The sequence below is a fragment of the Nesoenas mayeri genome (genome assembly GCF_963082525.1).
Source record: "Nesoenas mayeri genome assembly, chromosome: 2".
In the NCBI taxonomy this organism is placed as follows: domain Eukaryota; kingdom Metazoa; phylum Chordata; class Aves; order Columbiformes; family Columbidae; genus Nesoenas; species Nesoenas mayeri.
In genome coordinates this window covers 24,734,462-24,761,330 of record NC_137543.1, presented here as the reverse complement: position 1 = coordinate 24,761,330, position 26,869 = coordinate 24,734,462, and the positions used below count along the sequence as shown (strand labels likewise).

The 26,869-nt window shown below is 38.1% G+C and overlaps 1 protein-coding gene across 1 annotated transcript in view; it reads left to right on the top strand.

Moving 5' to 3' along the window:
• Positions 1-278: 278 nt before the first annotated feature.
• MATN2 (matrilin 2) overlaps positions 279-26,869 on the top strand; it is a gene marked incomplete at its 5' end in the record, with an annotated part of 60,852 nt that continues 34,261 nt past the window's right edge. The window contains 4 exons of the mRNA XM_080340337.1: positions 279-432; positions 14,097-14,666; positions 19,710-19,832; positions 24,056-24,178. Of these exons, the coding sequence (XP_080196463.1) occupies positions 279-432; positions 14,097-14,666; positions 19,710-19,832; positions 24,056-24,178 (970 nt within the window). The remainder of the gene's footprint in view (positions 433-14,096; positions 14,667-19,709; positions 19,833-24,055; positions 24,179-26,869) is intronic.

The following is a 26,869-nucleotide window of genomic DNA, read 5'->3' as shown; positions in this document are numbered from 1 at the left end:
ATGATTGTAAAAGTCAATACATTTTAAATGTTAACTAGGTTTAACTATGAACTTCAACTAACAATATTTATAAACACTATGGAGGTTCTGCTAACTGCTACTTGATGATGTAGATTTTCTTTCTTGAAGATGCAGTTATTCTGTGTCAGTATATGCATGTTTGGATGTGATGGGAGGGAAGCAATGCAGCTGGGTGGCTGACGTGGTTTCAGTGTATTTTTTTATGTAATCGAAATGCTCATCGCCTTCTGTCCTTCATTGCAGTTTCATATCCCTGAATGTCCCTCTGTTTCTTGAAGATGAAGAAAATGATTGCATACTTCCTTCTGCTGTTTGGACACATTCTGCTTTCCACTGCCTTTGTCATGGCAAAAGATCTCCCTGGAGGACGTTTCACCCGAAGAAGGGATGTTAACTCGCAATCTCTACTCGGTAAGTTATACACACACATGCACACAAAAGAAAAGGAAAACCAAAGACCACCACCAAAAGCTGTCTCAAATACAAATGATAAAAAGCATGAGCAGCTGGCCAAACTTTGGCTGAGTTAGTTTATAATAAAAAGAAGATTGCCATTTGCAAGCAGGAATATGAGAAGTTTGTTGACCAGTTAGCAGCTGTTGAAAGAGGGTGTTTACTTTTGGGGTACTAGATCTACTTTCTATAAGTGGTATGAAATAAATATTTACTACAGGACTGTTATCTTGGAAAAAAGATCAGATATTCTCTGCCTAGAGAGAATACATATTGGCCCATGGACTCTCTGTCAAAGCTGCCATTTACCATGCCAGACAGTTTTAGCTGTCTACGTGTATGTGGTGTGTGTTGAATGGTTTAATGGAAATCAGTGGCTATTCAGATGGGGCTTGTCATTACATTACTTGATGTTAATCCCTTCATTTTGTTAGGATAATTTTATTTATAATGAGCAGCACATTTTTGCTCTTTTGCCAAAATCTAAGGGCAGGATCTAGACGTTTTAGCTTGTGGCTGTCATATTTTAAAACAAAAGGTTCTTCTCTCTCTTGCTGATGATTGCCTGTATGTCATCAGGCAGTTCACTGGTCAACGTTTTCATCTGCTAACAGTTCATGACTTACAGTCATTTTCTTTTGCTCGTTGTTTAAACAATTGTCAGATTATGAGAACAGTGCATGGATGGGGCTTTGGACATGGTCCATCATTAGGCATTCATGATGCACATCAGCAGTAGATCTGATCAGATCTCTCTCTCCAGCCACTGGGAGATGTTAAGTGGCATGCCTCCCCATGAAGTTGACTGAACTTAGGTGAACATGAGACATGTGAAATGTCTTGCAGAAGATGCATTGGGAAGAAAGAAGAAGAAGTAAAGCCAGAACATGAGAATGGGTGACAGAGAGGGGACAACCAAGTTTTATCAGAGAAACTCTTCTCCAAACAAAATGTAATTCTTTAAATATCTAAAATTCTATAAAGTACCATTCCAAATCTATCCTTTGTTAACTTAAAACTCTTAGTTTTCAATTACTATGGAGCAAATTTAAGCCAAATGACAGCAGATTTCCCTTTCTTATTAATCTTTCTCAAAATTAATAGATGTGATCTTGAGATACTTGACGTTCTGCAGCTGAAGGCTGAAAACCAGAGCTCTGGAGATCTAGTCCATCAAAAAACATGGATGTGGAACAGCAAAGAGAAATACCACATTCACATCTTACTCAACAAGATTCTCAAACTTTCTAAAATCCTAAATTCTAAAATGTGATTAAATAGCAGCCCTTCTTGAATATTTTGGGGTCCCCAGGAAATACCTGAGTTTATTACTCTAAGAAATAAACAACCTATCTCTCTAGAAGATGAATGGAATAGCGAGTAGTTATCTGGAGAAACAAAAAGGTGTCATGTTTTCCAGCTTGCCTTTCCTCCCCCTTTTTTTAATTGCTTTTATAGCCTCTTTTTCATATTTTAAATAGTGGAAAGTACAGTAAAATAATTAGCACTTGATATAAATCAAAATGTATAGATTAGATTATTTCGTTCTTTCAAAAGCCAAGCAATTTGTGGTCCCTGCATTTGGAAAATTCTGGATCCCTGTTCAGTTTGGCGTGTGCAGGACGCAAACAATTCTGGCAGCTCTGACTGAAAGAACCTTTCAAGACATTAAATGATGCAAGAAACTTGGGACATTCTCTGGTCCAGACCGTAAAAATACGTGGCAGTTTGGAGTCAGACTCTTGGGCCTTGCATTCTGTTCAATGAATTAGGTCACCTGCTTCAAATTCAGCAGTGCGTATAAACAGTGGCATGGTTAAAACGTGCCTCTCTGTAAAGAACAGAATGTGTAAAATGCATGCCACACTCTGGAAAGCTGCAGTGTTCCTTAAAGTACATAAGAAAGAACAGGGCCAAACCATGATCTCAGTGATGTCAAGTCTTTTGACTTAATAAAATCACTCCAGATTTATAGCAGTTTATCAGGGATTAGATACTGTTCCATTCTATATAATATGTTATAAATATTATATGTTATAAGAATTCTAAGTAGTGGTGGCAATGACAGTTGCTGCTGTTGTGAAGGACTTGGTTGGCAGGAGAAAGTGAGCAATATCGCTGCAAAGAAGCAACAGCCACCTGGAAAAGTAATAAAAATTCAGGTTGGGGTTTTCTTTTGGGTGGAGTTCTCTGTTTTTAGGACTAAAATGAAGGATTACACCATGTGAATATTAGTAGCATTAAAATAATTTAAATCCTTTTTTTCTTCATTTTACCAATTTTTTTTTAATCTAGGTGTTTTTATGTTTTAAAGGTCTGTTTCCATAGTCCTGCAAAATCTTGTGAAATAACAGAAAGAAACAGGATGGTCCATTTGTCTTTCCTGTGGAAGATTGCAGTTGCTTCTTCCCTTTAAGTGGCATATGAACTAAATTTTGCCACTAAATTTACGCTGATCAGTAATTTGATCCCGAGTATTAGATCTTTGGCCTTATCCTGATTCCTTAAGGAAACTTAGATTCTTGTTTTAGAATCTTCTATTTGAAAGGCTTTGTCAGAGCTCTGAAGAGTTTTTACTTAGCTCTCTGACGATATCCGTGTTCCTGCTGAGTGCAGCTGCTTTATTAGATTACATGCAGATCATTGAAACCGGTTTGCTGGCTTAGCATTAATTTTTGGATACTAAAGAAAAGCAGTAACGGAAATAGACTTGGCTACATGATTTTAAAGATAAAATTGTGTCTATTACATTAGCTAATTCCATTCAGATAGAGCTGAAATGGACTTCTGCACCTAAACAAATGAATTAAGAGCTGTGTCAGTTGTCCAGAGTTGACTCCCGTACTGTGATTTCAAGGCCATGGTCAGAGGTCCACAGCACCTTTCAGCAGGTTCCATGCTCAGAAGCAGCACATACCCAGTCCTTGCAAGATATAGCTTTTTATGATGTTTGATGATGTGGGGTTTTTTTGGTGAAGGGGATTTGGGACCTATGTCCAGCTGCATCTTAATCATTTATTATAAAACAAAGCAAAGTAAAATTTCAACATTATGGAAAAAAACACACTTTTTTGTTTATATTTTTCTTGGTGAACTCTGTTCTTGTAAACTGGGCATGTATTTCATGTCACATGGACATATTTCTTTGGAGAGCTCTGAAGTGGGTGCATGGGAATAATTGAATTACCTGTAGAATAATATTCTAAGCAATAACATTCCTTCTGTTCCTTAGAAATATAGAACCATTATCTACCTGGTTTTGAAAGTAGCTATTTATGTAAGGAGAAAAGCTAATTTAGGGGGCATTCCTTTAGATACTACATGATACTGTAAGAAAGAAACTACAAGAGATTAACTGATACTGCACAAAATTGAAACAGAGAGGGGAAGGGAGGCCAAGAAGGAAATGTACTTGGCTCCTGTTCAGTAGAAACTGCTGCTAAATGCAAATGTCCCTGTGTTAAATTACATTTTGCAACAAAATTCATAATAATTTATCTCTTGGTTGTATGTATGTGAGTCCACTAATAATAAGAAAGGAAGTAATATGAAGTACACAGAGCATTCATTAAATTTATAAATCTCTCACTACAGTTGGTTAAAGTTATTCCAAACATTCTTAAATCCAATCCAGTTCTTAAACTTATGTGTATGTAACTTTAGGGCTCAAGAACATTATCAGGTTAACCATTCTGGGTTAAATTTTAGCTGGAAATCAGGAGGGAAAATATGTGACAGAAGTGAGTCCGGTCCATGATGCTTCTGTAGAGTGCAGGTAATATTTCTGTTTAGTTTTGGTTGAATTCATTGTACATTTATACACTAAGAGCTGGCCTGAAATCTATAAATCCTGCTAATATGGACTGCTGATCCGACATGGGATGATAACTGCTCTAAGAGACTCATTCACAGCTTCAACATATGTATGTGTTTTTTATATAAGTGCAACCCTGCCAAGTTTTTTTGTCCTCAGAGATGTTAAGTAGAGTCATTGCAACTGAAGTCTGCATCCCAGTTGAAGTCAGAATTGTGTCATGATAACTTTACCATGTGTTTGACATACTATGCTGTCACAGTATTCAGGGAGATCTAAACTATTTGAGGCAGCAGATAAAGGTTGGAAGAGGTTGAAAATTACGTCTTTTGAATTATTGCATATTTAATTAAAATATAAGCAAAATCATTTATAATTAAAAGGTAGCCAAACTTTTATAACAATACAAGGTAATCAAATAGGTATCAATTTAGACTCTCTAACTAAAATATAAAATTGTTATATAAATATAGATGTGTTATATTTGGAAAGAGAGAGAGCAAAGCATTTTACAGTCTGGTAATCCACCTGTTTCTTCCTTTTGAGGTGTGTGTGTACATCTCACAAATATTGTGCCTCAGGGCAGTGTTAGCAGTTGTGTGCTTTGCTTCCCAGTACTGATTGCCTCAATAGCTGAGAGGTCTCCCGTGGACTTTATGCCAAATATGTAAACTTCAGCTTTCATCTTAATGTCTCAGCTTTCGGCCTCTTCTCTGCAATAGCTATTGTCCATTATCCACCTGACTGGGGTCTAAAACAGTAGGAGGAAGCTTGCACTTAGAGTCATAGAATCATTTAGGTTGGAAAAGACCTTTAAGGTCATCAAGTCCGACCATAAAACTAACACTGCCAAGTCCACCACTAAACCATATCCTTAAGAACCTCATCTACATGGCTTTTAAATACCTCCAGGGATGGTGACTCAACACCTCCCTAGGCAGCCTGTTCCAATGCCTGACAGCCTTTTTGGTGAAGAAATTTTTCCTAATGTCCAACCTAACCCCCCCCTGGCACAACTTGAGGCTGTTTCCTCTTGTCCTACCACTTGTTACTTGGGAGAAGAGACCAACACCCTCCATGCTACAACCTCCTTTCAGGTAGTTGTAGACAGCAATGATGTCTCCCCTCAGCCTCCTTTTCTCAAAGCTAAACAGCCCCAGTTCCCTCAGCCATTCCTTATGAAACTTGTGCTCCAGGCTCCTCACCAGCTTTGTTGCCCTTCTCTGAACTCTCTCCAACACCTCAATATCTTTTTTATGATGAGGGGCCCAAAACTGAACACAGTATCCGAGGTGGTGCCTCACCAGTGTCGAATACAGGGGGATGATCACTCCCCTGGTCCTGCTGGCCACACTATTCCTGATACAAGCCAGGATGCTGTTGGCCTTTTTGGCCACCTAGGCACACTGCTGGCTCATGTTCAGCCGGCTGTCGACCGACACCCCCAGATCCCTCTCTGTCAGGCAGCTTTCCAGCCACTCTTCCCCAAGCCTGTAGCGCTGCCTGGGGTTGTTGTGACCCAAGTGCAGGATCCGGCACTTGGCCTTGGTAAACCTCATACATTGGCCTCAGCCCTACGATTCAGCCAGTCCAGATCCCTCTGTAGAGCCTTCCTACCCTCCAGCAGATCAACACTCCCACCCAACTTGGTGTCGTTTGTGAACTTACAGAGAGTGCACTCAATCCCCTCATCCAGATCATTGATAAAGATATTAAAGAGAACCAGATTATTGATAAAGATATTAAAGAGAACTGGCCCAAATACTGAGCCTGGGGAGCACCATTTGTGACCAGGAACACGACTGACCACTTGCTCAGACCATCCCACTCATTCAGATTTCTGGATTTTGTTCACAGTGAGGAACCCTCTTGTGGCTCTGAGATTGGGTAGCCTGGCTTGTGCTGAGGCTGTGCCCCCCCAGCCCCTAACAGCGGTCCTGTAGTCCAAGAATATGAGATCTGAATGTCAATCATATCCTTGCCCACCCAGCTGTTCCCTGCAGAAGCTTTTATCCTTTAAGCACACCCAGCTAGTGAGCCATGAGGGCTCGCTGGGACCATGACAGACCCCAGGGATTTGTGTCCTATTCTGAGTACACTCATCTGCAGCCAGCTGTCATGGAGACCAGAAAGTTTGGATTTTGGTCTGTGTTGGTGATTTTTAACCATATAACAATGTTACACTTACCAGCTGTCTTACTTAGTATTTGTTATTGATCTTCAAGTCATGTATCAAAATAGCATTAAATTTTCAGTCACTTCAAGGGCAGTTTGTTAATTAATGTTATATGGTATATAATTCTGTTTCTAGCAGCACATTTTCTGTTTCTGCAGTATTTAATGTGTAAGCATTTCCTCTAGCAAAGCCTTTTCCCTTCTTTCTGCTTCCTCTCTCTTTTTGTTTTCTTATTCTTTTATCTTTTTCCCCTTTTTACCTTTTTTCATCTTTTTTTTTTTTAAGTGATTTCTAAGCTTTACAAAAGGAGGAAAAAATATCTGCTGCTACAGAAAAAACTGAGTCATGTACTAAACTGAAAATGATCTTTGTATTTCTGAAATTGTTTTTTACAACCCCCACAAATTACTGTGAAATACCATTTCTGTTTGAAAAAGTTTGCCTTGACAATAATTCACTGAGTAAAATTACAGACTCTGGTTTTGTGTGTATATTCTCAAAGAGCTCAAAGCCTTTTTGTGTATTTTGTCTTGAAGGAAGATCAGGCTAAAAGAAAGAACACTGAATGTGGTGGTTTCGGCTTTGTTGTCAGTACTTTAGCTTAATAATTAAAAAAGCATATATGTGCAAAATTAACTTGAAAATCCTGGAAACAACATTTTCATAACTTCAGGAACGTCTCATTTTGTAGGCGTGAGTGGGTTATCAGACACTATTGTGAATGAAGACAACATGCCTTTAAATTGCCTTGGAAGCCAGAAGACACCATCTACTTACTTAAGTACTGCTGAAGTGGTAGAACTAATAGTTGGCCAGTGGGTGTGATGTTCCACATGTTTTGGGGAGTAAGGGGAAATGGTGTATGGCACTATCCCACGGTGATGTTTCTGTAACTGTTCTGGAAAAGGCTCTAATACTTAGACTGTTACCAATGGATAGAAATATGTGGTTTCGGGTCAGCTGATCAATGAGTAATGTTGAAGTTGCTAACAGCTTTCTCTGTAAACAAAGACATGGGCGGCTTTAAAAAATGATGATGGGAGTTTTTAAAATGTTAAGCTAATGTCCTGAAAGGAAACAGCACAACTCAGTAAAGTCACATTTTTTTCACTAAATTTTGTGTGCTACTACTAACAGCTCTTTCCTTTCTCTCTCTTCCTTCTGTAATAATTTCTGTGTCCTTCCAGCAATGCCCCAGGTAGCTCAGGCAAGAAAGGAGCTTCAGATCTTCATGGAGAAAGAAACGAAGATCATCTTCTCCCATGCAACCACACATGGGGGTTTTTTGTGTGTGTGTGTTGGTTGTGATTTGTTGTTTTACAGATGTGTGCAGGAAGAGGCAGAGTCACAGGCAGAGTAAATGCCTCCTGCCTGGCCTTGGGAACTGGATTCAAAGTAGCATTAACTGTGTGTACTATGAGGCTTCTCCATCAGGGCACAGAAAATTAATTCCTCCTCTCCTGGGTGTGAGCTGTGCTCAGCTGAGAGCACGTAACATTTGTTTCTATTAGGAAGTGCTGGGCAGATGTCGATGCTGCTGGGACTGGTGTGGAGAGAAAAAGATGCTTCATTCCTCTGTTCAGGTGTTCCCCTGCCTGCAAGGGAATGCATCCCACTCTCTGGTTCTCCTGACCATAAAAGGAGGTTTAAACCAAATAGTTTCCATCTTAGAACAGCTGAAATATGCAAAAGAAACCAAACCCAACCAACCAAACCAAACAAAAACACATACACACACACAAAATTTGAGAGTATCCCTACACTACACTTTGGCATCATGCTAGAGACAGCACCAGTCTCCGTAAAGAGATGGAGAAATACTAGGAATCAGTTTTGAGACTCTGGAATTAGAGAGACTTAATATTGACAATGACCTTATTATTTTGGAAAAGATGACAGGGAAGGAATAGAAATAATGAGGTGAAATGAGAACAAGATAATGGACCCTCCTGCAGTGACTGATAATGAAGCACTTGCATGTGGAAGGAAATGGAAAGAGCCTACTGCTGTATAATTCTCCCAGAAATTTTGGAAGTCCTGAAAAGATTTTGTCAGAGGCAATAAAGAAATGTCTGGAGGCTGTGTTGCATTTACAGAGTTTCCCAGATGAAGAAATTTGTAAGGAGGAATGAGCAAGCTGCCAAACTCATAATGGATCTTTGGGTTATGGCCAGAAGCCTGTGAGTTTGGGGAAAGGCTCAGAGCCAGGATGGGGCCAGGGAGTACGGAGGCAGGACTGGGACCGAGGGTCTGTCCCAGAGCTGATAAGAGACTGGGTTACCTCCAGAACCTCATGCAGCATATGTGTGTGCTGGGAAAGGGGTACTGAGCCATTTCTAATGTTCACTTCGGGAACTAGGTGTGATTATATCGGAAATGCACCATACCATCCTTTGCCCTTCTTTAAATTAAAATTACAAAAGAAAAGGGGTGGAAGTTAACTTGCACAAAATGTCTCACTAGAGCCAAGAAGTGCTTGGAATTACTGCTATATGTTACTGCTTTCTTGGCAACAACCGCAAAATGTGTTTTCCAAACAGGAACAATGTTACATTAACTGCTATGTACTTCCTGCTTGATCTTTGCAATGCAGCTACTGCAGTTTCCTGGAAGGCGTATGTATGTGATGCATAGATTTGTCTTTCTTCCCATGAGACCATTTTGCTCATGGTATATTTATGAACAAATTGCAAATTTGAGTGTTCTTTACTTGTATGATTGTATGGCAAGAAGATCAAACCTTCTCGATGAGCTGAGAAATCTTTTGGAAATATCTGAGAACCTGTCAAATCCAATCTTTTTGGCTATATACTGAGCTAGGAAAACCAGAATTCTGGACTTTAAGAACAAATGTTTGATACCCAGCAAGTTCATATGTTTTTGAACAAATTTGGTAGGAGTTATACTGAGATTTATAAAGAAAGAAGCTGTAAGGTGAGGCAATTAACATTGAGGGCTAGAGGAAAAATAAAATAAACAGAATGGCAAAGAAAGGAGAGAAAATTAGGAAGAAGTTTTATAATGTGCTGGAAGATCAGATTTTTCCTCTTTTATTTAATTCTGAGTGAAGACTTTTGTTCTGTTACTCAAAGATAAAATCTAAAAATAAATCTCGTGTTCTTGTTGGCAGTGTCGCAGGCTGTAATTTTTTGTGTATACGTTACTGTGGAATGAGCTAAGAAACACAATATATTGAGTCTTAAAATTGCCATTAGTGCATTGCCTGCTCTGGCAATAATTTTTCTATGATATAATTTTTTCTTAACTGATCTCATCCTTCCTTTTTGCATAAATTGTCTTAGTATATAAGCAAAATTTTCATGGAACTAATAATAGGTATAAATTACTTTTTCAATGTCTGAGCTGTAATATTTACCAGATCGAGCTAACCTTTTCCTTTGCATACAGCAATAGACTTCTTTAACATTAATCCATTCTCATATATTAGCATAAAGACCTACATAACCGAATGAGTGAAATCCAGATTAAAAAAATAAAAGTATTAAGGAATCATAAAGATGTAGGACAATAGAAAATAAAGAACTGATTTTTAAACAGTCTTTTCAAGAGAGCTGGCTTGCTAAAACCTTTGAAAAATCACCATCTTAAACTTGGGTCCTTTGAGTGTATTCAGTTTGAATATCTCAAAATAGAAATGTCTGAGGAAATTAAACAGTGCCAGGGGACATTCTTGGGCACTGGGACTCCGCCGTTATTGTTGCTATTGAATTGCTGGAGTTGTCTATGGCCCGCAGTGATTAGCACTCTCCGGGTAATCCCTGTGCGTGGTTCAGAGGCTACAGGGGGACAGGGATTATTCCCAGTAGGCAGCTTGCGTGCAACCTCTCTGTTTTAGTGGGAAGGTGTGTTTAATTCTGTGTATGCAGGTAAACTGGCCTCTGAGCTTAGCTTGTGTCTTAGATTGCTCACAGACTGGTTGCATCCACATTGCTTATTAGGATGGGTCCCTGGCTCCTGAGACTTTCTGCATCATGCCTGTGGATTGCTTGAGAAATGCTAATTGCCCTAGACCAAACAATAGCAGGAACCGTTCTATGATTTGACAGCCTAGAAGAGTCAATTTGAATGCCCAGGAAAACTCCCTGGTGCTGCTTTAGTTATATTAAAGCAATGTAGCATTAGTTAGAAATACGCGGAGAGGGTACAAACGCAGTCTCAGACAGAGACCTTGGGTGGGTGAGCTAAATCGAAGCAGTGTCAACTTTGTCAAAGCTGAAGCAGGGGTTCAGGACAGAGCATAATTTGCTTTGAGAAAGGAGTAGAGGGAAACCTGCAGAGATCGGAGAAAATAATTTAATGGAATTTTCAGTTTTAGAGGATATCAAGATGCTCAGTGTGAAATATTCTTTTAAGCTCTGTTTTATGTATCTAGGTAATTGGATCCCAGCTGGATTCTTCCAGGGAGAACTGAAATTTCCTTTCATTGTTAATTTTGTGAAGTTGGCATCACTGTAACTGTCATTTACAGAAAAACTGGATATTGAGTGGAGGAGGAGAATATATTTACTATTGACCTGACCTTCCCTTACGTTGTCTGTTCTTGTCTTGCCTCTCCTGTCTGTCCCTTGCCTTTGGATAATACAACTCACATGGAGGGTTTTTTTAACTTTTGTGTTGGCAATACAAAACCTCTGCTGACTTAGAAGCAGGTTTATGGATGAGTAGCTCTTTTCAATGAGTATGTCACTTTTCATAAGAAGAGTGGAAGGGAATTACTTTTGGGTACGAGGATGTTTGCCAAAGTTGTGAGAAAGTTCTCTGTTTAAATGTGAGAACTGGTAGGAAGAAGGGGTTATAGATTACAGGGCAAGTGCAAAAGCATACGACTGCTAAAAAGGTATCGCTGAACATTTATCTGAGGAAATGAGTGTTCAGATCTCTTAGTCATTACTGATTGCTACTCCTCAAAGTATCACCCAGCTGGAGTTTTGCTTGGTAAAAGAGTTACACTTTATTTTTCATTGAGCCCATTTCAGCTAAATCAACATTAATAATTACAAGGTTATTAGAAATCCCCAAGTCAGAAGACAAATATTTTAAATACATTTCAACTTGGAAATGTTTGGTATTCCTATAGATAGAATTTTGCTAGTGAAAGTAGTTTTGAAATATACTGTATTGCTTTTAGACTGACATATTTTTCTTAAGTAATTTAGCACAATGGGGTTGTGTTTCTGGTAGGACTATCCACTAATGCCGTCCAGTTTTTTTCCCTCCAAGATTCACGCCTGACTTCAAAATATGTAACTGATTCTTTTCAGACTAGGATCCAAATCTTTATGTTCAATTTAAAAGGATTCAGCACCATGGCTCTAGTTTTGACTTGTTTTAAGGGAAATAAAATGGTAGTTATTTTACCCTTTCTCCCTCCTCTGTCCTTCCCCTCATATAGACATACCTATTCTTAGCCTTTTTTCTGTAATTATCTTTCTTTCCCTTTGCTCTGCTCCCACAAATCATATCTTAGCATTATCTTTGTATTATAACCATGCTGTAATATTTCGTGTTACATTTGTAAAAGTCATTAATAATTAGGTCTGCCACTAGGATAATAAGATGGAAAATAGTTAATATCTCAGGAAATCTGTATCCCATTAGAACTGGAATTTTGTTTCTGCTCAATTTGGCTTGTATTCAGCATCCTCTAATTTTGAAAGAATAAGCAACTTGAACACTTATGAATAAAGCCATACTGTAGACTGCATATGAATAAATCCAGGCAGTCATTTTTATTGTCGTCAGAGAGCATTTTTATTCTGTGCCCACAAATGTTCTTGGTAATCTATGAAAGAGGTCTCTGAGTTAACAAGTGAAAACAGGCATCTTGCCTCAGCAGAAGGACATGGTTGACATTCATCAGCACTCACAAGTGAACGCATCTAAAGACTTGTCTGTTGAGTCTTTGATTGGCCCACTTGTACTCATGCAGTATGACATGACCTTTAATTGTACAGTCAAATACTACTTTTCTACTGAGCATTTGCCTCATTGAGTGCGTAAGATGGATGAGAGTGCACTGGGAATCGAATTGGGTTGGGCAATAGGGAAGATTACTGGTTAGGGGTATCTCAGCTTAGTAGGATGAGGACACCACTGCTGTTTGATGAGAATTCTTACCACCTGTAATCTTTCAAGCAAGGCAGACAAATGGACAACTAGCTACCTCACAATTTGATTCATAGCCACAGGAATCTAAGGACATGAACAGACACAGTGATTGGAGCCATAGGTCTATCTAACCCAGTGTCCTGTCTCTGACAGCAGTCAAAAGTGGATGCATACAAAAAAGTTCAAGAACAAGACAATACTACCTGCAAGTATTCCCCTAACTGCCATGCTTTTGTGGCTAAGGAATTTCGTAATTTGGAAGGGTCTTTAATGTAAATATTAAACCTCCATTGATTTCTCTTCACCAGCATCCCATTAAGCCCTTTAAAGGCCTTTTAATCTTTTGCCATATGCTGCCTTCTGTGACAAGGCACGTGGCTCACCTCGCCCTGCTCGCCTTAAGTCTGCTATGTACTGGCTGTGAGTGGTTCAGTCCCTATCCATTCTTACAATGCAACTCATGCCTATGTCACCTATTCTTTCAAAACGGAAGGATGCTGAGCAGAAGCCAGAGGATGTATACCCAAAGTCCCAGAAAGCTGACAGCATGCCCAGAAGGCAGCCAGCCTTCCCTTCTGCTGTTATCTGTGATAGCTTGGCCTGCCTGACTGTGCAGTTGTCAGATACAGGCATACCTTCCGTGGCTCTTAAATAAAAGGACTGTTGATGGCTGAAGCAGATTTCAGGAAGTGAATGAGTGGTCTTTTGGCCAAGTCAAGTGCCACTGTAGACAACAGGATTTTATCTCTGATGCAGCCACAGAATTTCTGTGTAATGCTGAGCTAGTCCAATAGATGAGACTTCTCCCAGATGGCCATTAATTATGTGTTTGAAATCATGGGGTTGGATTTGCAGAAGTGCTGAGCACTCACAGCTGCCGTTGACGTCATTGAGAGCTGTACTTTGTACACACAAAGTCCTGCTTGATGCCAAGTTCCCTGAAAAATCAGTCTCTTCATGTCTCACGTTGGTGACCGCAACTGACAGATGCTTTTGACCTGAATTTCTTTGTGTTCTGTTTCCATGTTTGTAATGGAGAACTGATACCACCCTGCCTCATCAGTTTCTAATTCTCAGGCAGTACCACAAAAAACATCACAATGCACCCCACTTGAGTAGTAACTATGTAATTCAGAGGGGCTTTCTATCCTGCATGGTGTATGAGATCAAAATCTCAACAACAATGACAAAACAGAGTACAGCACAAGGTACCCATTCCACTATCAGTAATCGTTCTGGGAACTGATCTCACCACAAAAAAAAAAAAAAAGTTATATATACACATACATATGATCGTGTAAGAGGCAGCATTTGTTATTTACTGGAGGCCAAAGTTATATTACCCAAGTAGCCTTAGTTCTGGCATCTCCTATTTTTCATGTATATTCCCAGCACTTGTCAGAGTGTTTGTTTAGACAACATTTTTGAGACGTCAGGTCAGCCTGAACCTATTTGCATTTTGAAATTCTTGTAAATGATTTTTGTTTGCATTTTGCCTTCCAGAAAATACTTGCAGCAACAAAGATCTGGACCTTGTCTTCATCATTGACAGCTCTCGCAGCGTACGTCCTTACGACTTTGAAAAAGTGAAGGAGTTTATTTTAACCATCTTGCAGTTTCTGGACATCAGCCCTGATGCCACGCGAGTAGGTCTGATTCAGTACGGCAGCACGGTCAAACAGGAGTTTTCGCTGAAGACGTTCAGGAGGAAGCAGGATATTGAAAGAGCAGTGAGGAGGATGATGCACCTGGCATCCGGCACCATGACTGGACTGGCTATTCAGTATGCAGTGAACATTGCATTTTCAGAGTCAGAAGGAGCTCGACCTCTGAAACAGAATGTGCCCCGAATTATCATGATAGTGACAGATGGGAGACCTCAGGATCCAGTGGCAGAGATTGCTGCTAAAGCTCGTAACTCGGGTATCCTGATTTTTGCCATTGGAGTGGGAAGAGTAGACATGAACACGCTGAAGTCCATTGGGAGTGAACCGCATGAAGAGCATGTGTTTCTGGTTGCTAATTTCAGTCAGATTGAAACACTGACCTCTGTCTTCCAGACTAAACTTTGTGGTAAGACTTTTATCTTTAGATTTGAATGTATAGGTGAAAGTAAAACACAGAAAAAAATACACATTCCCATTATGTGGTGTTTGTTTTGGGTTTTTTTTTTTTACATGGAACGTTATCTGTTAGAATGTGTACATTGAAAAAAGGGAGACTAGCCAGAGAACATTCAGAATAGCAGTCATACATGTGGAAAAACTAATTCTACTGCTAAGCATCATAAAATATGGTGTAATTCCCAGGGGTCATAAGCAGTGAGGCGAACACACATATCATGAGTTTCCTATTCGTTGCATAATAACAATATATTTACAACCCTCTGCTATTTGAATATTAGATAAGTTGTTTCATCTATTGATTTTAAATGTTATCTCCTTTTGTGGTTTAACCTAGCAGGCAGCTAAGCACCACACACAGCTGTTCACTTACTCCCCACCCCCAGTGGGATAGGGGAGAGAATCGTGGGGAAAAAAAAAAAACATTGGTAAACCTTATGGTTTAAGATGAAGACAGTTTAATAGGATAGAAAAGGAAAATAGTAGTAATAATAATAGAATATATAAACCAAGTGATGCACAATGCAGTTGATCACTGCCTGTCAACCAATACCCAGCCAGTTCCCTGGCTAACTTCTCCCTAGTTTATACACTGAGCATAATATATATGGTGTGGAATATCCCTTGGCCAGTTTGTGTCAGCTGTCCTGGCTGTGCCCCCTCCCAGCTTCCTGTGCATCACCAGCCTCCTCGCTGAAAAGTCTTCGACTTGGTATAAACGTTGCTTAGCAACAACCAAATCAGTGTATTATTGGCATTCTTCTCATACTAAATGCAAAACAGCACTGTACCAGCTACTAGGAAGAAAATTAAATCTATCCAAGCCAAAACCAGGACATTTCCTTTAGTACTGAAACTTCGAACTGATAAACAGTCTTCGTTCTTCAAAAAATTCTGTGAAGTTCATGGATTCCTCTTCCAAAGTTTACATATTAATTCTATGCAAACAATTATCTCTGTGCATGCCTTGTGACTGGAAGTGAAACATGAAGACATGGTAGTGGTTTTAGGCCATCCATTTTAAATACAGAAAGTAAGGAAAAGCCATTACAGTGGTATCATTCATTCATACAACAAAGTAAATAATATTTTAATAAGTATTAATTTACAACAGAGAAGTTGTTTCCATCTCCAATTCCCTGATAAGAAGTTACCTTTTACAAATATTCTGGCATATGTAATGAATTTTATTCCAATCTGTGTACTTAATATACTTTTCTTTTTCACTTTTTTCCTGAGATAAATATGAAAGATCTTCATACAGATTTGGCATTAAACTGAGGCATTTTCAGCAGAGTCCAGAAAAAGAATGCATGGTGAGACTGAATACTCACTCATCTGTAGGGTTGTTTTTGCCAGAAAAGAACTGGGGCTTATTGTCAGGATAGTCTGGAGAATTTTCCTTACTTGGTCTTTTCCAAAATTGTTTCAAAGAGCAACAGGACTCCAGCTGAACTTCATCAGCACAAAGCACCATCACTGATATTCATGAGATAACAGATTTTTTCCTCTTTCTTCCTTGGCTTATTATTAACTGGTGTAGTAAGATACGTGGATCGAGATTTTAAATGGAATGAACTGCAAATGCTACAAAACTTCATCTTATTGGATTTTTGTAATTGCATTTCAGAAACAAATCCCATACAAACACCACTTACTCATTTTTTTAATGACTAGGCTATGTCTCCTAAATGTATTACAGTTTTATAGCTCACTTTTAATCCAAATACATGTGATCCTCAATAAAACCACCCTCCCTGCAGATGGAGGAGTATGGGGGTGACAAGGATTGCTGCTGCCTCCTTTTCTCAGGGAGTGCCTCCACAACATCTGCTATGTCAGGAACTGAAGGTGAGATCCAGAAATGCCCTTAAAAACCCAGGCCCAGAATCAACAGGGAATTTAAGCTGTTAGGATCTTATTGATTTTAAGGTATTAAATTGCAGATTAGATCCTTATTATTGAGTCTGGGCCACAAAATGTGTTCAGCTTGCTGAGTTTCAACAAAGCAATCCAAGCATCGCATAGCCTCTGCTCCCTACAGCACCTACATTCCTCCTAGGAAATGTGGTTGGTTTTATAAGTCCTCCCCAGTGTGGACCCAGAGGCTGAGTTGAACATCTGTACATGTGGTTTCTTTGCCAGAGCAACTGAAGGTACCCACTGGTCAAGTCTCCCGCTATGTGGTCTGCTGGGCTTCATGCTGTGGGAAAAGACCTTGGTATCTGAGCTGTCCTTGTGTCTAGATTGCCCTTATGTCTGTGAGATTGTGTCTTCATGGTTCCTGTGAAGGGAAAAACCTGGCCAAGTGAGAAAGCTCTGTGAGGAAAATAAAAGTAAGCCAAATTAACCTCTGTTTATCCATGGATGGCAGAGATTACCCAGTGCCTAGCAGCTGTATTCACGGAAGAATCCATATAAACTGGCTACACTCCATCCTCTGCTGAGTCAGACTTTCCATACAGTTGCTGCCTTTGGCTGCTAAAGATTTGGGGGTGTCAAAACCAGCAGTTGAAGCCAAGGGATCCCAGAGGCCTCTTTTTATTACCAGTCAGAAAGGTAAACAAGAACTAAACAGCATCCTGAGAAATCAGAGGCATGAGAAATGAGACAGGAGTTGAAAACTCTGAAGAGAAGCAGAAATGGGAACAGAATCCAGGAAAGGAGGTGGAGGGTGAATAGGAGTGAGAAAGACAGAAACTGGGATGGAGCAGTCAAAAGCAAATAAATTCTTTATTTTTTTCCTGTAAAGTAGAAAATGGTGTCATCTCCATTTTACATGGGAGGAATGGAGGCACAGGAACAGGATTAAGACTGTCAAAATTTCCCACTAACTTTAAATATTTGGCTGAGTGCAATGCCTCATCTGATTTTCTAGGGCATTTAGCATTTTTAGACTAATATGACATACCAGTCACAGCTCTACACCCTTCACTTGGCAGCTGATAGTGCCCTGCATTCCTGCAAATCCGGATTCAGGAGTCTCTAGCTGAACACATACAGTGTGAAGGTTGATGTTTGCTTGAGGATACTGATATTATTGGTTTGCCCAAAATCAAATAAGGACCCTGTGACATAGACATAAAATCAAATTCACAAGGCTCCCGTTCAAATCCCGTAACTATGAGATCACCCTTTCTGTTACTTTAGTCCCTGGCTGTGTCCACCAAACACCTCCTGCAACAAATGAAGTTGCAGAAATGATGCAGGCAGCAGCCTCCTTCTCCACAGAAATCTGACTGATGACCAGAGCACCGATTCCTTGAAATGGGTGCAACAGAGACACTTTGTAAAAAAATTCACTAGATAGTATATGGAAGATTGGTAACAGATGGTAACAATATATTCTCAGAAGGGACTGAAGTAATGTGACACCTATCGTTGCTTTGTTCTTTATTCTTTTTTTCTTTTTCCTTTTTCCTCTTTCTTCTTTCTTCTTCTTCTTTTTTTTTCTTTAATTTCTTATTTCTTCTTTTTTCTTTTTTCTTTCTTCTTCTCTTTTATTTTTTCTTTTTTTTTTCTTTAGTTTTTAGTACTCTTTTCCAACCATATAGATTTACATTCTATAGCATTAGTATATGGTAAGATTTTCTGATGCTGAAACTACTGAAATGAGTATATTTTTAATGTGTCATATTTGAAAGTGCTTCTTTGGTCATAACAAGCTATGCCTGATGTTGAAAGCTAGTGAAATATAGCCAGGAGGAAACTTCTGTTTAGAAAGCATGAGAGGTCATAAACTTCATTTTCAAAATGCCAGAAAGATGAAAAGACAAGAAGTCCTGGCAGGTCTGTATTCACATAAATATAAGTACTTGAGAAGTTTTATTATGGCAGAAAATTATGAGATCCAAAAAGCTGATTAAGAGATTTGGGAATTGTGGTGGTTTTTATATTAGTAATAAAGACATAACTCCAGTAACCATTCCAAAGATCAGATACACAGTATGCATCTCAAAACCACTGGGTTTTTTCTGCAAGTACCACACATACCACATGTTATTTATCAGGCTTCTGTCGTGGCTGCTAGAAGATTAGTTTTAGTATCTATTTTGTAACTGTTGAGCTTTGTCCACCTAGTGCAATAAAGAGCACATCAGTCCCTAATTGTTGTTGAGCAAAAGAAATTGTTTTCCAATGTTCTCTGAAAAGTAACTCACTTATATATTACAGAAATTTCATACAAGCAATGCTCCAGTGGAAAGAAAACATCAAGGAGATTTCTAAATTCCCAAACACTGACCTGGAGAAAAATAGTTCAGCAACAAATTTGACAGAATGGTTCCATGACTCTCTTTCTTTCCTACTGTCTCAGTCTGTTGCATTTTACTACTTGCTATTAGAGACATAAAATACAAACAGATTAAAAATAAACTCAGGAAGACTTACACGCTGGAGTGTAGCTCAGCTCCCACTTACTGAATCTTGGAGGTGCATGACCTCAGCATCATCATGTATTGCTTGTATGTTCCTCAACATCAATAAATAGGCAAGGAGATTTGTTTTGTTCTCAGTCTTCTTTAGTATTGTGCTGTGTGGTGATTTCCTTCATTCAATAAACTAAATGTTCTCTAGAACAGTTTGTATTTAAATTCCACTTATTTTCTAAATTTGAATGTGGTAGTTTTATTTCATTGTCTTCTTGGGACCACCAAGTAATTAGTGTTTCCATATACTCTATTGTATAATTTTATTTTGTTTATATCTCCATTACACATGCAATTTCATGTCCAAAACCATGCCATCAATGTCAACCAGACAAAAACTCCCCTAAATTCCTACTTTTTTTTAGGAATTATACATAGTATTGTTTGTCACTGTTTTTTACAGTCTTGCAGGCTTAAGCTTCCAGTTTTGTCCTTATTGTCAACACATAATTTGAAATTTATAAATTACTTCAGTAAAATTTTCTGCACCAGTTTTTCTTCTGTTTTAGTTGTGACCACACGTAAGTTAGACCAGCAGTTAATAACCCTTTACTTTTGTTTTTCAGTGCCCCATATGTGCAGTATAGTTGAGCATCGCTGTGATCACTTCTGCATAAACACCCCTGGCTCCTACGTATGCAGATGTAAACAGGGATACATTCTGAATGCTGACCAGAAGACCTGCAGCAGTATGTTGTCTTTCTTAACGTTTTGCTCTTGTGCTCCCAAAAAGTGTTTAACGTCACATGTTGGGCTCATAAAGAAGGGCTGAGCTCAGTATATAATTAATGGTAATCATCCAAAAGTGTTTGAAAAGGTGAAGTAATTCTTATTTTGTGCAAATGAAGTTTTTATAAAGCCTTCTGAAATATGTGAAGCTAATTTTTATACACAGCTCTACAGAGGTACACTGTAACTACTTAACATTGCATTTGAATTTTATCAGTGTGATAAGTTCAACAGTGAAGCAACAGTCAAAGAAAGAACTGACTTATCATCTCACATCAAGTGAATCCAGCTGCTTTAGTAATTGGTCTAGATAGCAGTCAGTACTAAGGTGCAGTAAACCCCATACTAGAGAACTGTGAAATAACTTGCCCTTCTGGAAGGTTCTTCCTGGAAAGCTGCTGCTTGAAGTATAAAGGTTTGCAACCATTCAAATAATAGTTTCCTAAGTCTAGCTTATGCTCTTAATTCCTTATGTAAAGTGGTTGACTTTTTTCAGTTCTAATTTACTGGCCTTAAATTTTATAATAACAAACTGTATTTCGCTTCAATTGTGATCTTTGTAAGCAATATTTCTTTGTCCATTTTAAATTGCTTCCTAGTGATTAATAGCAGGCTACATTAGATAGGTATGCCAAATTTATTTCTGTATCCACCATTTTTTTAAAGAAAATTATAGAATACTGTTTTTAATTACTTGTGGAAAATCTAATTTCCAAAAATGACGTTTTTTAATCCCATGCTAGTGCATGGATTGAAGTAAAATTTGCCAAACTGATTCTAGCCAAAAGAAAAGATTTGGAAAACACCTCTTCAAAAAGCTGGAAACAGTCACGGTGAGAGCATAGGATGGAACCCTCGCAACTGATAATTTAGAATTAAGTTGAAGGGTGCAGGCTCAAATCCTATCCTTGCGTTTGAATTCACATGTTCCACATCTCAGGAGAGTGGTGTAAAATAATCAGGTAGCTGAGGATTAGAGGGTTCTGAGTCTCTCTTGCTTAGTGTTGTATTTTATGTCAAATGCTTAATGACCACTGAAAAAGTGGGAGTGTGTCAGTATCTGAGGTGACTCTGCAGGTTGGGTATTAGAGTCCTTGCACATGCAGTGAGACACAGTTTCAGTCAGAGCCTTAGTCGAGAGGAATAGGAGCAAAAGAACATCAGCACCAGAGTGATTTGGGCATTCTCACTGCTGTGTGGAAGTGTCTTCAAACCCTTTGGGCTACAGCAGCTTTTGAGCTGTTCACCTCCTGTGAGGTCAAGCTATAGACTGAGTTACTTTTAGGAATCTCTGTTTTCTAGTCCTCACCAGCATCCTTCACCAAATGTAGACATCTGTCACATGCATATGTGTGAATTATAGGGGAATGTTTTGTGTTAAATGGATCAAATTCAACATTTAATTTGTGTTTTTGTTTCTTCAAGAAAATGCAAAAAAAAATCAGTCCAATCTGGAATATTTCCTAATTATTATTTGGTTTAGCAACTGAGCCAAGACAAGAATAGTGACAAGAACAATTTTTCACACTGCCTATTTTCTCTGCTTCTGCATACTTGCTACAGCTCTTCAGAAAGAGCATGGTCAGGATCCCAAATGATGGCTCCAACTGTGTAATCACATTTTAATTCTGTTCTTCCCATTGTGTCCCTCTTACCATGCTTCTCATTTAAAACTTTCGTATCCTTTAAGCCTTTATTTTAAAGCCTTCTCATGCTATTTATTTTCTTAAGGAATATCTAAGAAATTAATATTTTGCTTTCAATTTTCCAGAAATTATTTGACATTCAAAATTGCCTTTTTTTTTTTTCCACTCACACTTTTTCCCCGTCCTCGCCCCTAACATCAACTTTGACAACTGGATTTTTTTGAGTCAATTAAAAAAATTAATTACAAGTATGAAAAAATCTTTCTTTACTGTGTCTCTTCTTGTGTTACCTTCCCATAGTTTTTATCAGCCAGTAGTTCAGCTTTTGAGCACTGTGCTGCTTCAAATTACAGATTAATTTCCAAGAGAGTTTTGGAATTGTGTGTCATTTTCCTACTGGTGACCCACGCACAGCAGCCCCCAAAATGTTCCTTTTCTACCATTTTTCAAAGCCCATTCCTGCATTGCTTTACTTTTTTTCTAGCTATGACTCAGTCTTATACTAGTTTTCCCCACTTACCTGTCACACATTATTTGCTTGACTGTGGACTTGCTTTGATGATTAGTCAGATAATACTAGATTGCAGTTTGCTAAATATGAAAGGGAAATGGATCATTCAATGTGTTTGTAGCCTACTTCTAATGGACATTTTCTACATCACCAACCTATAAACTAATTTTAACAATTAGTACTGGAAATTTAATATTGAGAGCCATCAAACTGGCCTTAAATGTGCAAATGGATGGTGCAAATCATAGGTGGAGGAAGATGATGCAGTAGTAGCCAAGGCAAGGTCAGACCATTATGTTGAAAAACTCTGCAGAGAAGTAACAAAATTCATTAGGAAATGGCACCAAGCCTGGCCAAGCTGGACAGCTTATTTCTGGGGATAAAGGGAAAGATGGCGACAGAAAAACCCACAGTCTGTGACTATTTTAGTTACCTTCGTTGTGTGTTGATTGCCTACAAGTGCACGGAGACAACATGTTCCTCACTTGACCTCTAAGTAAAATAAATCTTCATTGTGTTTATGTTTAGTACAATAAATGATCAACATAAACCAGATGTATTTATCTAAGGTTTGGATGTATTTGTCAGTTCTTTCATGAACAAATAGTTTCCTTACATGTATATTTTAACACTTTCTAAATTAAACAATGCAGAAGAGATGAACGGTATGTACCTAATTTTATACTATTTTTTCATTATTCTGTTCCCCTTTTTTATGTTGTGAGAGAACATCATGTAAGTATCCAGTTCTTAAAAGCTCTCAACCAGATGGTTTCAATCAGCAATGAATTGGTAACTATGCTTCAGTCTGGAAAAGGGTGCATTTCTCTGTTGAACAGTTGATAGTTTTGTTTCTTGAAACATTTCATTATAACATTATTTCCAAAACAATTATTTCCTTGCATTGAAGGAATCAAAAAGCAACTCAGCTATCTTCCAGGATAAAACTAGGGGAAACTAAGGGAAAAATTTATTTTGTTCAACTTGAAATATTCTTATATTTATTCCATGAACATGGTTTTGATCCATGTAAAGGATGCTCCTTTCACAAACTTGGCCTAACTTTTCTAGAGAAGAGTGCTTGTGTCAGATAATAGCTATTCTTTACTCATTACACTGTATTTGTTTGTTTAACATAATCTCTTCCATTTTTCTTTAGAGATGTTCGAATCTTACATTAGTACATAGAATAGTACAAAAGAGGAAATGTGGCTGAAACAGGCTGGAAAATTATCTATTTGTGGATATTTGTACTAGAACAAGAGAGTTAAAGGACTGTTTATGCTGTTCATCATGCCGCTTGATATGAAGCAGACAGCTATAAAAGAAAATTCATATTTGCTTGGTTAGTTTCTTCAGACATGTTCCAAAAGTCTTCTTTGTGGATGTAAATGATCATTACGTGTTGAGCAGTATTTGGGCCTAATCCTGAGCAACACAAAGTATTCTGCTTTCCAGAGATTTCACTGGGGGAGCTTGGGGTTCTCAGAAACCTTAGTCTATTGAAAAGAAAGCCCAATGTGCTTCATTCAGTCAGGTGCTGAACTGACCTCATTTGTCATAGTAATTTTTCTAATGAGACCTTTTGCTTGGGAGGGGTAACTTGCTATGGTATTTTGCACAAAACTGAAAAATTATAAAACCCAGAAATGAAATATCTCCAAGTCTTTTGGTGCTGTGTTTTCACCACAAATAAACACTTTTTAATTTTTTTTTCCCAAAAAAAACCCAAAAAAATCAACCAAAAATGTCCTTCAGATTTTGTAGAGAAATATACAGTCAAGCAACTATACTAGGCACCACTGGTATTCTGTTATTATGTTATCAAAGCTCCTCAGCTTTGAATGGTTGTTCCTGCTGGCATAAGAGTTTCACTGTTTAACAGAACATTGGCATAATCTGTGTTAGAGTGAGCTCATCTCTAAAAAGCTGTTCATAGCTTCCTGAAATTTATTTGTGATCTCTAGTCTGCCTGTGCATTATAGAAGATAAAAGAATTTCATTTCCATGCAATTATGTTTTGTAGCTCAGGACCTTTGTGCTGTGGAGAAACATGCCTGTGAGCAGATTTGTGTGAACACACCTGGGTCTTACGTCTGCCAGTGTTACGAAGGGTATGAGCTTCATGCAAATGGAAAGAATTGTATTGGTGAGTATGAGTTTAGCAATTCACGTTTCTCTCTTCACACAAACCAAAGGGAAGTTCAATGTATACTAGTACCCAGTTTAGCCACAGACAATGATGGGAAGCTCTCATCTCCTGTATCAGTGGTAGATAAGGAAGAACACAAATTGGTGTGTATGTACACCTTTACTGATAATGAATGGTGCCTTGGGAAAATTATTCCAACGAATTTCACACAGAAAGTGACATTGCTGTTTTGAACACATCAGTTGTTTTATTCTAGATCCATGTAGGTGGCCAGTAATGTACTGGCATGATATACGTGACCATTAAAAAGCAAACAAATCCAGACAAACTTGGTAGCTCCTCTTCAGACAGAAGTTATACATGGAGAAACTTGAAAGCAGACAATTTCTTGCCATTTCTCACTTGCATTTATAGTCATGCCAGGACAGATTTCCAGCTCTTTTGGGGAAGATGACTTTAAGGAAAGTTTAGCCCTCCATAAGAGCCCAAGCACTATGTGCCTTTAGTTTTCACTATAGGCAGTAAAGGACTCTACTACCATATAAGTAGCTCACTCTTCTTCCACATTTATATACAGTAAATATTTTTAGCATAAACTTTTTTACTAGGCTATTAGCCTTCTCAGGAAGTTTTTATCCCATGCTACATTTTGGTAAAATATTGTCTTCTGGTATCCACCACAAGAAAATCCCTAGTGAGTCCTGGTTGCCTTATTTGTTAGGTATTCTCTTTAGGCAAGCACTTAAATGCATGCTTAATTTCAAACACATGCTGAAAATCCCTGGAAGTGAATCCTTCACCCTAAATCTGCCTCAGGCCACCACAATGTTCTTGTTAGGCAGCTTGCTCTTTCTTGTCATTTTAAAGAACTCTAACATTATGTAATCTGTCTCTTATTACCTTCACAGAGCTATTACCTTGCAGAATAAGTCTATTTTGAGATGCAAAATAGATGACAGTTTAGGGAAGTGAACTTTCTGCATGCAGTTTCAAATGGGACACACAAATGAGGTTTTGAGGTTTTTTAGACCTAGGATAACGTATGTGGTTTTGAAGAACATTCACTCTGTACTTACTCTTCAAAAGTGTCTCTCGTACTTGTAGCTTCATTATCTCAGTATAGGAGTGTTTAAATTCTTCAACATAATTTATCCCCCGTACACTAATATACCATTTTACGAACCTGCTTTCTGAAGTTGAATTGTTTTGAAAATGTAGCTAATGATGACTGTTTAGGCAAGATGGCCTGTTAGATGTTCTGGCCCAAATGTCTACATCTAATGCTCCACAGAAGTTCATAAAATAACCTTAGCTAATCCTCATGACCTTTACATATGTTAGGATAAAGCATATATTTCTCTGCTATTGATTTGTACTTCTCTTGGCAGCTTCTTTCATCCTCAGTTCTTTCCTACCATATATTCTAGTCTGAAATAATTCACCCTTACTGTCATCAACTGTTGTTGCTATTTTCTCTCCATCAAGTTGGAGGTGCTTTACAGCCCAAGATATTCTTACCAGGAATGTAGATACCATAGCATTGTAGCGATAAAAATAAATTTTAGTAAAATTCTTTGTATATCAAACCTGATATTGTCCTCTATAATACGAAGTCTATTCTTCTTATTAAAAGCTTCAAAATACTTCTATGACATTTATTATATTTCTTGCAGTATCACTTGTTTTTGGCCTGTTAATCAATTCTCTGCAAAGTCTGAAGAGAACTATTTGAAGGTGTGATACATCTTTAACATTTTTTTATACCTCCTCACTTATTGTCATTGATATGTAGAGATATAGGCCTGTTTTAAGTTCTGTTGATGACATTTGAAGCTTTCATGTTCTCTATTATTTTCAGTTATTTTCAAAATACAGTTCATGCATGGGTTTATTATGGTATCTTGCATTTTATAGCTGTCTTTCCTCTCCACTTGATTTCTATTCATTTATACTTGGTTTATCAAAAACCATGTACTCATGCTATTCATATCCCTGCAATAATTAGCAGTATTAATTGTGATTTTAAAGCATATTATTAGCACTTCTGTTTTTCATTTTTCTTTTGCATTTATTTGACCATTTAACTTTTTCATTTCTTGCTGATGCATGTGAACAGTTCAATGTATGTTAATCATGTTTTACCCATTAAGAACTTAGCCTTGCTACATTTCCTGAACAGGAAAAGATTGTCTGGTAGTTTGCAGTTTTGGTGCTAATTTTTCTGTGAAAGGTAGTAGCTGTCAGTTTCCAGGGTTTTACTTTTCAGATTTGAACAATTTGATATTTTTAAGGAATATGCTACTACCAAGGAAGTACAGCTTCTGCAGATGTGATCACCAATGAATAACCATCCTTGCTTGAAAATCTTGTAAAGGAGACTGTGTATAGTACTGAATCAGTAGTGATAACTCTCAGTTTTCATAACTCTTAAGCTAGTTAACTGTTCCTTTCTGTGAATTATTTATTATTAAATGAGCAGGATCATAAGAAGATTGTGATGTACACATATACCAGAGATCACTAAGTACAACAACAGTTTTGCAAAAAGCAGTGACTTAATCACAGAATGTTAGGGATTGGAAGTGACCTCATTAAGGTTACTCTGTCCTCTTCATGCAGAGAATGGAGAGAGAATTTCAGTAGGACATACACATCATCGTCTCAAAGAGCCAAAGGTTTCTCTTTAAG